Below are 14,276 nucleotides of genomic sequence, written 5' to 3' on the forward strand. Positions count from 1 at the left end.
GTGCCGTTGTGGGCTAACCCGGCGCTGTGTGAGGACGGCCGCACGTGGGAACTGGCTTTCGCGGATTTGTTCGCTCTGCCGGGACTGGCGTGTGTGGGCCAGCTGGTTGCAGCGCATGACGGCCTGAACGAACTGCGGCTGGCATTGACACGCCCTTGGGCGGAGGGCTCCCGGTCTGGTGAAGCGTGTGCGGATATGTATGTGACTGCTGTGTGGCGGCGGGTGCTGCACTGGAGCACGCGGGCGCGCCTGCCGTCGCCCCTGCCGGGGCCGGCGTCGCCTCAAGAGGCGGCCGACCGGTTTGCGGCGGCGGTGGCCCTTCTTCCCGCTGGCTGGGCTGCCGCCGCGCGTGCGGCCCAGCTGGCTCGGGGGCCTGCCGCCGCGCTGCCGCTCCCGGCGGCCGACATCGTGAGTGCTACGGCGGAGTCGGTGCAACGGGTGGTGCGGGGACTTGGATGGTTGCAGTGCGGGGGGCCGCCCATCCTGCTCACTGCCTACACGGTGAAGGCGGGGACCGTGCTACAAATGGCTCCACAGTTAGCCGCCCTGAAGGCTAAGCATTTACAGTATGTGTGCGATGCGGGTGTGTCGGGGGTGGGGGCTGCCCTGGCGGCGGGGGCCTTCGTGTGCACCTTGGCCCGCTTGTGGTCGCTGAAATGGGAGAATCATCATAAGGAAGCACTGTGGCGTGTGGCCGCCAACGCTTGCTGGGCGTTTCCACGGCATGCTAGCGAGCGGGCGCGAGGCGTTACTGTTGACCCGTGTTGGGCGTGTGGGGTTGACATGCAGGATGGGGACCGGCGTCACTGGTTTTGGGACTGCACTGTTGCGCTGTCACTTCGGGAAAGTATGGGGATGGCTATGGGTTTCCTGCCGGAGGAGGCTCTAAGTGCCTTCTCTCGTGAGGAGTTGTGGTTAGTGCGCCCGCCTGCGGGGCTTGCGCCACCTGTGTGGGATGTGGTGTGTCTCGCTGCTATGTCTGCCCTGGACTTTGGTCGGCAGCGTGTGGTTATGGCCGGGTTGGCGGCGCGAGCGAAGCTGCCGTCGGCCCGGGTGCTGAGCATTGGACTTGCCGTCGTAGCTGACTTCTGGGGTCGTCTCCAGACGTTTGTGACTTTGGGTATCAGGCCAAAGGGTTGGGACGCTGTGCCGTTTGCGCATCCCTTCATATCTCGGGCTGTTGGTGACGGCATGGTTTTGCGCTTGCCGTATGACGCTGATTCCCCGCCCCCCTCGCCGTGAGAGGTTGTGCGGTGGCTCTGTGTGTGGGAAGGATGCACGTGTGGGCGACCGTGCTAGTACCTGGACGCTTGCGCCCTGGTTAGTGCGTGCGCTGTGCGTGTGTCCTGTGGCCTAGACGTTTCCCGGCACTCCTGTGCCTAGGCTTGTGGCGTTGAGGCACAGCGGTGGGGCTCTGGCGGGTTGAGGCTTGGCTAGGACTCACTGTGCGCGGAGTCACACGGACTTTGCCCGCGGGAGGGTTTGCAGCAAAGTCGGGGTTGGTGGAGTCAAGTTGGGCCCTGATAGCATGTGATGGCTCGGCGTCTTCGGGTGCTGGGACTGTCCCCTCTGTAACATCCGCATCCTTAAAAAACTAAAAGTACGTGCATAATGCTCTCCTAAAGCTCTGTAATTTTGAGCATGGGGTAAGAATATGAGCTTTCTACCCCCCCCCTGGTGCAGCGCACGCATTGGTCTTGCTTGTATGTACATGCGTGTGAACGGTGAGGAGAGCTGGCTGGCACACGTGCCCCACGTGCCCCTGCGGGCTTAGGCGGCATGCACCGGACAGCCAAAGTCGGCACAACAGCCCTCACTGGCGCCGGACCTGCCTTCGTAATATCACAGCGCTGACAGGGGGGGGGGGGTAGGAAACAAAGTGCCAGACCCCATGCCCCGAAACCCCCCGGGACCGCCCCTGAGGGGATGACCGACCCCCCACGGACAAAACCGTGTTGTTCAGGGGCTTAAACCCCTCCATTTTATACCAAAGTGGTGTCAATCGACTTCTCTTGACGAGCACTATCACTCCGTGTCATCAGCGGTCCTGTTCAGAGACTTCGGTCACGGGCGGGATCCTATCCATTGAAATCCCCTCGATCCAGCCCACCCCGCGCTCAATTCTCTGCCGCGTGACGAATGGACAATGTGCATCGGCAGCCTTGTTAGGCGTGAACTCATGCGCACCAGCGCTTCAGAGCCCAGCTGTGTCAGTGCGCTTGTGTTGAATGTGGAGACATGTCCAGACATGTCCACGCCCGAACGCGCAACTTAGCCCTCCCACGCTTTGTTTGTGCTCATTACGTCATCACATGCACACATGAGCCTCTTACGGCTGCGTTTGGCCCCTAGTTCTGCTTGTGGGGCGCTTCCCGAAATCCGCTAGGATGGGCTCCCGAAACCCGACGGACCCCCCAGGACGAGGACCGACACCCCAACTTTGGCGGCCTAGAACATAATGCTCTCCAAAAGCTCTGTAATATTGAGCATGGGGTAAGAACCTGAGCTTTCTAACCCCCCCCCTTGGTGCTGATGCTTTATGGCTGTCACTGGAGTGCAGTGAAACACTTCGACTAACGTGTCGTAGGACTGTCAGCAAACGACACATCTAGATGCCCCAGGGCGGGTCCGGCGGGGTTATCTACTTGCTTGTGCGGCGTAGAACTACCCTTCCGCCCACATTACGCCTGGCTTTATGCGGGGTTGATACCGCGGGAGTAGATAGGTGCGATGGCCGATGGGACAGGCAAGGGACAGGTTGGCGTAGTGTCGCGGGCCTCAGGGTATCTGCAAGGTACGAGCACTGGCGGTCCTACAGTAATAAACACGCAGCACGCTCTTCCCTACCTGAAACGTGTCTCGAAAGCAAGGCGCGCGCGCCACCACGTGGTGTTGAACGAACGAATAAGCACCGAAAGTGGGCTGAGCTGGCCGAGCCCACAGCATCACGCTGGGGTGCAACGCAACCTGAAATTATTACGCCTAGGCACCTCTGGTGGCTGAAGGTGCGTGACCCCAGGCCTGGCCCTAGAACCCATATCCAACAGACACAAGGGACGCAGCAGCCGGGGTGGGTACTACAGCAGCACGCAGGCGCTGCCAAGTGCCAACTTAGCCAACTTGCTTGCAGCCATGAATAACCCAGCAACTAACTCTGCAGCATTCATTCCCTACCAACCGCAAGCAAGCGCGCGTAGGCACGCAAGCTCGCTGTCCACAGCAGTACGCAGTCAGCAGTATTGACCATAGCAACAGCACCCGCGGCCCACCGATGACGGATGCTAGCAGGCAAATCAGCAACGTACATGGAGATTGCCAGCACTACGACACACAGGCCGGTACAGCACACATGTCTCAAGCCCGAGCGCTGTATGCCCAGCTATGCATGTGCGCGTGTGCAGAGTGTGCATGCACGCGCCTGGCCAGCAGTTCGCCTGCTTCCAACCAACAACCATGCATGCAACATGTGTTCATCAGCAGTCCGTCAGCGGCTGTACGTCCCGACCGAGCAACTCACATCAATTGTGCCACATAACCACAACTCAACCACGAGTCCAAGCTAGGCACGAAACTAACCACAACCGCAATGCGCTAGGTCTAGCAGCCAGCTTTGCTTATTTGCAGAAGCAGGAAGACACAGCTCCATCGATCCAGCTGCCGTTGCGACAGCAGGCGGCCTAGCTAGCAGGAAGCCACCCTGCTGCAGTGCTGCTGGCAGCAGTCCCTGAAGCTGGGAGCCACGTCATCAGGTGCTGCTGCCGCCCTGCTGCCCATCTGCTGCACCGCTGGACAGAGTTGAGGGCCGCAGCATGAGCTCGGGCCGCACCAGGCGGTCGAACTCATCCGCGCTGCCCACCACCCCCAGCGCCAGCGCTGCCTCTCGCAGAGAGATGCCCTCCGCGTGGGCACGCTTCGCCACCGCGGCCGCGGCTTCGTAGCCTGTGTGTGTGCGCGGCACAGATGGAGCGGGCGGTAGAGCGGGCGTGAGGCGCTGGAGAGCGAGCAGCACGTACATGTTACTAGGATTAGATTGGGGGTGCATACATCGTATCATGCAGGCGTGTGTGCGTGTGCATGTTTGACGCTGTGTGTTAGGGCCATGTATGCATGCGCGTGTGCTTGCAGGTGTTGTGCAAGCTCATCGCTTGCGGGGCATAACAGCGCTGGGCTACCAGCAGCCTGGTAGCGTGCTTGCCAGTGAGAGGCAACTGTAACAAGCGGTTTGATTGCAACCGCACGCGCGCTGCGGTGCGTGCTGCTGAGTACCGTGAGCCAATTCACCTCTGCTGTCCGGCCATGCGCTCATAATCCATTAACGTACACCGTAAGCACGTACCGTACACTTGCTAGCATCTTTAATTGTTTGCGCATGCGCGTCCTAATAAGCAGTACAGGCACATGCACGTACATGTGCGGCATCACTTGGATTATGCATTTCTTGAATGACTCGGCTGTCAGGTCGCACATTCCGCCGTTACGTACGGTCCGCAAGGCAACTCAGGTGGTTGCCATCTATTGACTACGGCGCCACGCACTCACTAAGCACACGGTGCACTGCACGCCTTACTTGCCGCCCCGACCGCCGCACTCCCCATCCAATCGCACAAATCCCGCGCCCTCGCTCCGTCCCCGGCCCACCACACACCCACCTATGATGGGGTTGAGCACAGTGACCAGCATCAGCGAGCGCCGCACGTGCTCCGCGATGCGCGGGCCATCCGCCTCCAGCCCCGCCACCAGGTGCTCCGAGAATGACCACGCCGCGTCCGCCAGCAGCCCCACGCTCCGCAGCAGCGCCGCCGCAATCAGGGGCTTGTAGGTGTTGAGCTCGAACTGGCCGCCCGCGCCCGCCACCGTCACCGCCATGTGGTTGCCCATCACCTGGTGATGATGAGTGGTTCAGATGATGAATGGGAGGCAACTAAAGTTATCACTTGCGGGGAAACCCGCTTTAGTACCGTATTGCATGCGGACCGGGTTTTGTGGCGCTGGCTGCACGCGCCGGCACAGGCTAGGTTGTATGTTTAGGTGCGTGGAAGAGGCATGTAGCTTGATAACATGGTATAAACGGAACAGGCCGCGGCGCGGCGATGAATGTTGTGTATGTATTCCGTGCGCTCAATCTATTTAACCACGTACGTAGATAGCCCAATTGCATGCATGCCCAATTGGTGATTGCGGTGTGCGACTAATACGACATTTATGAAAGTTTACAGGACGAAGTGCATGGTCAGAAAGGTGCGCGTACGCAGGAAATACTGAAGGAACAGGCACAGGGCAGGCATTGCAATGGCAAAGGGCAGGAATTATTGCAATGGGGTACAACTAGGCTTCATTGCGGCGCATGGAGTTTGCCACCGTTGGAAATCAGGGGGCGGCGGGTTGAAGGGTTCCCTCCGCCCGTTATTACGTCTACCAAACCTGGCTAGCTAGCTACCCACCTGAGCGCACACCATTGTGAGCGCCTCCACTTGTGTCGGGTTGACCTGTAGGAGGGAAATAGCAGAAACAAACCCAGGTTACACTGCAGCCAGGTTTTCATGTGGAGTCAGTTGTCTCGAGGTGCGTGCATTATTGAGGTCTCATAGAAGTAAGAGCATAATAATCAAAGCCCGCCGGCGCATACGTACCCTACATCTTTTGGGGCCATGCAACTAATTTGCGCCTTCTCAAAGATGTGCATGCGTGCCGTGCGCGGGATGCATTCTTACAAGTTACAACTGACTGCTGTCACGTATGTCATGCCTCCTAAGCAAGCTTGACACGAAACCCCGCGCGCGCGCGCCGCCTGCCTACCTATGAGCGACCTGCATCTGTCCTGTACTGTATGCTGGGTGGATTGCAAAGCATTGTTGCACACCAGCCGCAGTTGCGCCGCATGCGCACCCAAACAAATTTCACCCGGCGGGCTGCCAGCGGTAGGTGGATGGCTGCTGGCTGGCTGGCTCTTAAGAATGCGCGTGGCGCATAGCTCGCTCGCTTATTAATAGCTAGTAGACATGTGCTCACACGCACGCACGCTCACACGCACGTAAACATGTATGTCACGCACGCGCGCACGGTACGCACGCACGCACGCACGCTCACTCGCCCACCTTGCCCGGCATGATGCTGCTGCCCGGCTCGTTGGCGGGCAGTCGTAGCTCGCCCAGTCCGCAGCGCGGCCCACTGCCCAGCAGCCGCACGTCGTTGCCAATCTGCGCGCATGCATGCATGAATTAATTATCAGTGCTGCCAAGTGAGCCGCCGGCAGGCAAGCATGAATCAGCAGGCGGCCCACACAGTTCCTCACCACAACGTTTTATGCATGCGCATCGCCTATAAACGAATTTGGCTCAGCAGCTGCATCTTCATGAACCCGGCGGAGAGCATGCTGCAATGGTCCGCCGCCACCCATGCTACTCGAATATGTACGCGTCTGTGTAAACTCGCCCTTTTGGGACCTTGCTGCTAGCTATTTCGCAGGCTAAGGGTTTTGGCCTCCTTTGGCTGTCTGTCTCGAGTCAGTTGCCCCGTCAGCCCTTGCTCCGCTCAGCTCAGCTTCTTACAGCGGAGGCCGTCTAGGCCGACAGCTAAGCGTCCTCAACCACATTGGTTTCGTGTGACCATCGCGCGTGCGCATGCATACCACGCACTAGCCTCCGCATTCTTTCGCACGCGCCTGTGCGCGCACCTTCATCAGCGACACAGTCAGTGTGTTGAGGCCGCCGCTGAGGTGCACCAGCGCGTCATGAGCAGCCAGCGCCTCGAACTTGTTGGCGGCGGTCACCAGCGGCAGACCGGTGTCGCGCGCCAGCACCGCCGCCACCGCCTCGGCAAAGCCTGTGTGTATTTGTGTGTACGTGCAGCATGCAGTGATGAGCAGTGGTAGTCTGTATGTATGGTATTTATCGTGCGTGCACCGTAACCGAGTAACCCCAGGAAAGACTCGGTTATTCGATTAGGTCATGCGTGCAGCTGCAGCAACAGCCGGATGCTAAGTCTTGATAAACAGCAGCCCAAAACCCGTGGGTATGGCATGTGCGTGCGTGCACACGTGTGGCACATCTCTGTCCGGCTGCTGCTGTGCGTGTCGATATACAATAAGCCGTGAATAATCTTGTTAGCATGCATGCATACAGCTAGCTTAGAGTGGGTGTGCGTGTCCGTGCACCACAATGGCACTGCAGCTTTCAACAGCAACCTGCTGACACCTTGATTGCATGCCGCGAGTAAAAGGACAGCCAACGAACCCGACACGCACGCACGCGCCCCTAGCTTCCGTACGCGTACGCACCCTGGAAGGTGTTTAGTCCGGTGCCCACCGCTGTGCCGCCCTGCGCCAGCTCGTACACACGCGGCATGGCCTGCTGCACACGCTCCATTCCGTACTTCACCTGCACAACGAACGAAACACACACACCATTCACCAAACATTCAACTGTGCGTGAGCGAGCTTCTGCACAAGCAAGGTATAGATAAAAACATACTGGTGCGCGTACGTACCAAGCTAGCAAGGAAAGCAGTTGCACATATGCGTGCGTTCCGCACCTGCGCTGCATAGCCGCTGAACTCCTGGCCCAGGGTCAGCGGCGTGGCGTCCTGAGTGTGTGTTCGCCCGATTTTGATGATGCCTGCAAACTCATCTGCCTTTGCAGCCAGTCGCTCCTGAAGGTAGTAAGGAAAACGGGCGGCAGCAGCAAAAGCATGTGTAGTGTCAGGGTATGCACACATGAACAAGCAAGCTTAGCACGCGCGCCGCGAACTCGCTGCATATGCGTGCGTGCTGCACCAACGCATGCACGCATCGACACACACTCGCGCATGCACCTTTTGCACCAATTGGTTGGCTTGCAAGCAAGTATTACTACTACCACGCGCACTGCATACCGTACGCATGTGCACCCTACGTACTCATAGTCGCAGCCACACATGTACGTACACAAGCAAGCAAACTCTATCTACCATAACACGTACGCAATCACGCACGCAGCAGGTGCTCTAATTGGACGCACGAAGCAGCAGTAGGGGCGCAGCTAGAACGTACGGACGGCATGCTAAGTAATGGTCATGCATGTAGATAGGCACATGCACGCACGCGCCCACGCATCCACCCAACCACCAACCCGCCCGCCCGCCCGCCGCCCAGCTGCCAATCCACCAACTGACAATAACCACAACCTGTCTGCCCTACCTGCAGGCCTGCCAGCGCGGGCAGCAGGTGGCGGTGCACCTGCAGCGCCACCGCCACATGCATGGCGGTGGGGAATGTGTCGTTGCTGGACTGGCCCCGGTTTACGTGGTCGTTGGGGTGCACCGCGCGCAACTCCACCGCCTGCTGCGGCTGCTGCTGCGGCTGCTGCTGCTGATGAAGATCCGCTGCCGCGGCCGCCACCGCTGTGTCTGGGCTGGTGCTGCTGCTGCTGCTGCTGCTGCTGCTAACGCCGCTGCCGCTCCTGGCCTCCGCCGGCGGCGGCGGTGTGCTCAATCCCAGGAGCTCATTTGCCCTGCACGCATGCAACAGCGGGGAGCGAGCCGTCAATGAGCAGAAGCACAAGTACAAAGCCCTACTTCCTGTATGATTTTGATTGTATACATGGCCACCGCGCATTGTTGAATGATGCATGCGTACGTGGTACACTTGTCCGTGCGCGTTGAGCTTCTGCAAAACTTGCTTGCTGTCGCGCACGCATGCGAAAATGGAAGGCACGCGCACGTCACGTACGCACTGCTGTTCACAAATGCTGCATTCATGGATAGGCTATCATGTTCAAAAGTAAGTAGCAGCAGGCGGCGGGTGCGGGAGCTGTACTAGCTGTACCATTTACTTATATCCCGCCTTGCACGTTTATGCTCACCGCATGCAAGCAAGAGCCATTTGCTTGATATTTAGATAGCATGCATAATTTTGCAACTACATGTACGCATAACAATGTGTAATGCTCGTACGTACAAACTCCTACTTTCTTTGGAATTCACACGGGGAAGATTGTTCCGGGGAACTACCCCCTGTTTTTCCGGGGATTTCCCCCTCGTAGTTTGGGCTGGTATTTACAACCCCCCCTTTTCCCAGAGTAGTGTACGTGCCCCGCTAGCTAGCTATCATAGTGACGGAAACGTGCCGCAGCAGAGGGTGAATTATTTGCGATCTCCCCTTGCCCTTTCTTCACGCCCCTACCTCAACCCCTTGATTATGTATGCATGTTATGAGGCATCCGGTTGTGCGTCACATTGCATACCGTAAATCTGCAACGGGCCGTAGTAGATACAGGTTCCGGTTTCAGGCGTCAAACGGCGGCTGGCCCCGGAGCAGGAGCTGCAGGAGCTTATATTAGGTTTCAAGTGCAGGGCTTGAGTATGGGTGCGGGGTCCAGGTTTCGCGTACGTTTCGAGTGCCTGAGAAGAGTTTGGGCTTGGGCCCAGGGTCAGAGTTTAGGTATTGGGATTTGGGCAGCAGGGTTAGTGTAGCCGGGTAATAAGTGTCGGCACCAGTCAGGTTCAACCCGGTGCAGGGTTCTGGGGGGTCATCAGAGTCAGGGTCAGGGGTAGCCGGGGTAGCAGTCAGAGTCAGGTTCAGAGTCAGGATCAGGGTCAGGGTCAGCAGGGGTAGCCGGCGGGCGCCCCATCCAGCCGTCAGAGTCAGGTTCAGAGCGAGTCAGGTTCAGAGTCAGGTTCAGAGTCAGGTTCAGAGCCAGGTTCAGAGTCAGGTTCAGATTCAGGTTCAGAGTCAGCTGCTTTATCTGGTGCAGTTACCCGCAGAAACCTATTGCCGCCGCTGCTACATGAAGAGGGCAGTATGCCTGACCATCCGCTGCTTGATTGCACGCGCACGCACCTGCGCGCAATGACCTCGTTGGCATTCATGTTGGTCTGCGTGCCGCTGCCGGTCTGCCAGATGACCAGCGGGAAGTGCTCTGACAGGCGGCCCTCCGCCACCTCGCTGGCCGCAGCCATGACCGCTTGACCTACATGGCGCGGCAGCAGCCCCGCAGCGGTGTTCACCTGCGTGTATGTGCACGCGTATGGGAGTTGGCAACGGATAGAGCGAGTTGGATTTGCTGTGATTCATGCATGTTGTAGCGCGCGATGTTAGCATAAAAGCATGCGCATCATAATGATAAGTAGCTCGCTCAAGCAAGTCGTATCGCTAGGCTAGCAGTAGTGCTAATAACTACTAGCTATCAGCGAACAAAGCAGCCCAGCCAGCAGCAGGTGCATGCACCATACATCCAGCAGCTATCTACGCACAACGTCCTCGGCGGAAGGTAGGATGCATCAGCCAGCCGCAAGTTACGCGCGCGAGCACGCTTATATACATGTGTACACAAAAAAGGTGCGTGTCTCTATCGCGCGGCATCACCTGCAGCACTCTATGACTAGCAGTTTCGGGATGCGTGCCCCGGGCAAGCCATAACTAACCGGGTGATTAACGGGTGACCTTGCATGAGGCAGCAGCACGTACGTAAACCACGTATATATGTCCCGTGGGCTCTGGCCGCGCATGCGGTAACCGTAGATGGATGGCCGGTGTCAAACAAGCTGCTTAACAGGAGCCGCCAGCAGCCTACCTGTCCACCTCTGCTGGCCTTCTTATATTGCATAAACAGAGCGCATATGTAATAACTTGAAATAGGAGTCGCTCGGCGTCTTTGGGTTGTGTGGGTTGTAAACGGTGGTACAAACGCATACGAATGAACCCCTGCTGCATGCAACTCTGACTTGTGCATGCGCCTGCTGACCCGCCCAATCCGCAGGTTTTCCAATAATCACATAAAATAAAGATACCCTCGCCTCAACGAATAAATGACCCAAGCTTCAGTGGGTTTACGAGACTGCAAGAGCGCAATCCAAGCTGTTTTTATCGTGCGTGTGTATGTGCGGTGTTTGTGGTGTGGTGTGGTGTGGTGTGGTGTGGTGTGGTGTGGTGTGGTGTGGTGTGGTGTGGTGTGGTGTGGTGTGGTGTGGTGTGGTGTGGTGTGGTGTGGGTGGGTGCGTGCGTGTGTGTGTGTTCTACTGCTACCATTGCGCCAAAACTATTCGTTTGGAATTGTATGTTTGGAATTGTATGTTTGGACCACATACGGCCGCGGCATGCTTGAAATTGTTCGTTTAAAATTGTTTGGAGCCTAGAGAACCAACGCGGAACGAATGTACATTCGACTCAATCATTTGAAGCCCATTAGGTCCGCCGCGTGCCGCATAAACGTTGCGTGTATTTATATTTGAAAATCGCCTTATTTGTGCGTACACACATCCCATTATCCAAGCAACAAGCATACCCGCTGCCAACGAATATGTAGCAGTGGCGCTTGCAGGTTTCTTCCTTTGCCCTGTCTCCCTTGGCATATTATGCTGATTCCGTGCATCTTATACTCGGGGTATGTATGCAAGTAAGCTGCCCGCCCTCGGCATCTGGGCAGAGCGAGCAGGGCAATATGAAGCCTACCATGTTGTGTACCTCATAACAATCAAGGAGCCAAACGTGTGCGCAAACGAGCTGCCGCGCGCTGCGTGGAATAATAATACACAAGGAGTCGCACTCGCCAAAAGCACATGGCGTGCACGTTCAAAACAGCGGGCATGCACGCTAGCTAGCAAGATTTAGGTAGAGGATAGGTATGACCGCACATAATGGGACCTGAACCCCTCCGTCCGCGCGCCCGCTGCTGGCCATCCAGCAGCTCCGTACCAATAATACGTCATTATTAACTGTAGCTAGCTGCTGATTGCATTTAACGTTATCCACGGCAATTGATTGGCATGTTGGTTAGCTATTTACAGCAGTGCAGCTGATAGACAAGCAACCTATGCAGCAGGTAGGCTAGCGTACATGCATAGATAGAACATTACCGCACCCCGCCGCTTTATTGAGCTAGCTATCGATTTATTTGCTTCGTTCCGTCCCGACTTACTAGCACAAGATAGACGTACGCCCACATTTACCACTTTACCAAACATACAATAATCAGCCCGTTGCTTGCCTGCCTACCTCTGCAGTCGCACGTTTGACCAGCCCCAGTGCTCGTATCAGCGGCTCCGGCATGCGCTCCGACGCCGCCACTGGGCCTCCTGCTGTTGCCGCCACCGCCGCCGCCGCCGCGCCGCCAATTCCGCCGCCTCCCACACTCACGCCGATGCGGAAGTTCAGCAGCGAGCGCTGGGTCTGCGCGCCCCAGTACCTGCACACACGCGGCAGGGATGGTGCAATTACGGCATGCGGCGCCGTGTGTGTAGGTCATCACTCGCAGAAGCAGAAAGGATGCGGTGGGGCGTATTTAGCTCGCTTACATGCACGCATCTAACGAAAGGTGATTCACAGAACAATGCATGGCGCCTTTATGCACGTACGTGCGACGTGGGCTGAGAGACTCCTAATATTTTATACTGAGGGGCTATGTGAACGATGTTTTGAGACTGCCAACATGCATTAGACAGGTGCCTACCTGTTTCTCACTCCGCTGTGCTAATTAGCCCTAGCTAGCCTAGCAGCACCAAGGATAGCGGCCATTCCCGCGCCTGCCTTTATGTCGCCCAGTAACCAGCATAAATATATATGTATGCCTGAATGCATCCCATACGCACGCGCGCGGCAAGCTCACTTGTTAGCAGGCACCTCCACCGAGCCCATCGTGTCCTGCGGGCGGCGGGGCATGCATGCCGTGCGAGGTGCGTGTAGATGCACAACGAACTCAGTAGACAGTAGCAGAGCGCCTGCCACAGCAGTAACGAACAGCAACAGAAGCACGCCCATACCCACGCGCACGATTCGTTGCATTTTCATCACACGCACGCGCACACGCACGCACACGCACGCACACGCACTACACGCACGCACACGCACACGCACACGTACACGCACACATCTGTAACTGCGTACGCACATGCCCACCTACCTTCTCCGTGCGTGTGGGCGCGCTGCTGAAGGACCGCCTGGTACTGATGCTGCTGCTGGCCCTGCTGCTGCCGAATACACCGCCGGCGGCGGCAGGGCTGCTGTTGCCAGCAGCGGTCGTCATCTGGGCCAGCCAGCAGGCATTGCCGCGGCGGTGGGTCGGCGGCAGGGCGGTGGCGGCCACCGCAGCAGCAGCTGCAGCAGCAGTCGGCGCCGCCGACACGGCCCTCATCACGCTGCTGATAGCATTCGCGCCAGCAGTAGTCCTTAGCAGCCGCGTCAGCAGCAGCACCGCGCGGCTGCTGCTGCTGGTCGCGAGGCTGCTGCTGCAGGCGCTGCAGCAGCAGGCCGCGGCGAGCCACCGCGCAGGGCTGCCCGCCGGTGCGGAGGCACGTTTGCTGCTGCTGCTGCTGCTGCTGCTGCTGCTGCTGCTGCTTCTGCCGGCCGCGAAGCTGCAAGCGGCCCGCCGCTGCTGCGATAGCGCCTGATGATGCCGCAGCAGAAGCATACCGCCGGGGCTGAACTCAGGACCTGCCTGCCTGCTTGCTGTTGCCTGGTGTGGGCGCAGCTCACGAGTCTGGTTATGGTGGTGTGGAGTTCGAGTTTTCGAATGGTCGAATGTCGAAGCGTGTGTGCGGCGTGGCAATAAAACGGTGCGAATTGGAGATGAGCCGAGACCTGCGGGCACACTTTCGGCCGGGACTCGCTCGCCGGTCCCAGCAGCTCCAGCTCCAGCTCCAGCTCCAGCAGGCGGTGACTGATCCGCGGCATGTTGCCCATATGTCCAATCCATTTCGTGATAAGGCCCTCGCGGTCCCTCGGGGCTGGTCCCTACAACCGCCGCATTCGAATGCAAAACCTCAACCGGCTGCGCTCGCTGCACTCGTCTTGCACTTGAAACGCACGGCATAACGCTGTCTATTATGCCAGCGAGGCCCTGGCCCCGTTTTATGGTCGGCGGGACCGACCATCGCCCCGAATTGAAAACGACGAGTTCGCCGGCACGTTGTCCTGGCGCCCGCACGCACCTTCCTCGCAATAGCTCCCAAGCCATCATGCTAAATGTGTCATCAGCTCTGCGTTGTAGCGTTCGCCCCGCTGGCAAGACTGGCGCGTCGCCCAGCATCAGGTGCCGGTGCGCGTTTTCTTGCTGCTCCTTCTGAACCTACATGAGGTAACATATCTGTGTTGCCGTGGCACCGTCCAGTCAGCAACGTCGTCGACAAAAAGTTAGGTTGATGCCTGGGTTGATGCATAGCAGGTATGGGCAGCTGGAAAGCCTGTGGCTTCAAAGCAAGAGTCGTAACAGGACGTGTGCTATGTGCGGGTTTGGCAGGAACCCTTGCGCTTAGCTCGTATGGCACGCTTCACGCTTGGTACCCTCCACGTACGTCCCATCCAGCCT

The 14,276-nt window shown here is 58.1% G+C and overlaps 1 protein-coding gene across 1 annotated transcript; it reads right to left on the reverse strand.

Moving 5' to 3' along the window:
• Window positions 1–2,785: 2,785 nt before the first annotated feature.
• Window positions 2,786–14,211, reverse strand: CHLRE_01g020223v5 (uncharacterized protein). Its single transcript, XM_043058460.1, has 13 exons — window positions 13,900–14,211; window positions 12,873–13,702; window positions 12,579–12,613; window positions 11,969–12,158; window positions 9,815–9,981; window positions 8,174–8,486; window positions 7,531–7,647; window positions 7,277–7,376; window positions 6,674–6,822; window positions 6,096–6,197; window positions 5,442–5,486; window positions 4,650–4,881; window positions 2,786–3,939 (listed from the first exon to the last, which is right to left on the reverse strand). Exons 2-13 carry the CDS (start codon window positions 13,662–13,664, stop codon window positions 3,746–3,748), a joined length of 2,436 nt encoding a protein of 811 aa, XP_042928374.1. The 5' UTR covers window positions 13,665–13,702; window positions 13,900–14,211; the 3' UTR covers window positions 2,786–3,745.
• Window positions 14,212–14,276: the final 65 nt, after the last annotated feature.

Source organism: Chlamydomonas reinhardtii, chromosome 1, assembly GCF_000002595.2.
Source record: "Chlamydomonas reinhardtii strain CC-503 cw92 mt+ chromosome 1, whole genome shotgun sequence".
Lineage (NCBI taxonomy): Eukaryota > Viridiplantae > Chlorophyta > Chlorophyceae > Chlamydomonadales > Chlamydomonadaceae > Chlamydomonas > Chlamydomonas reinhardtii.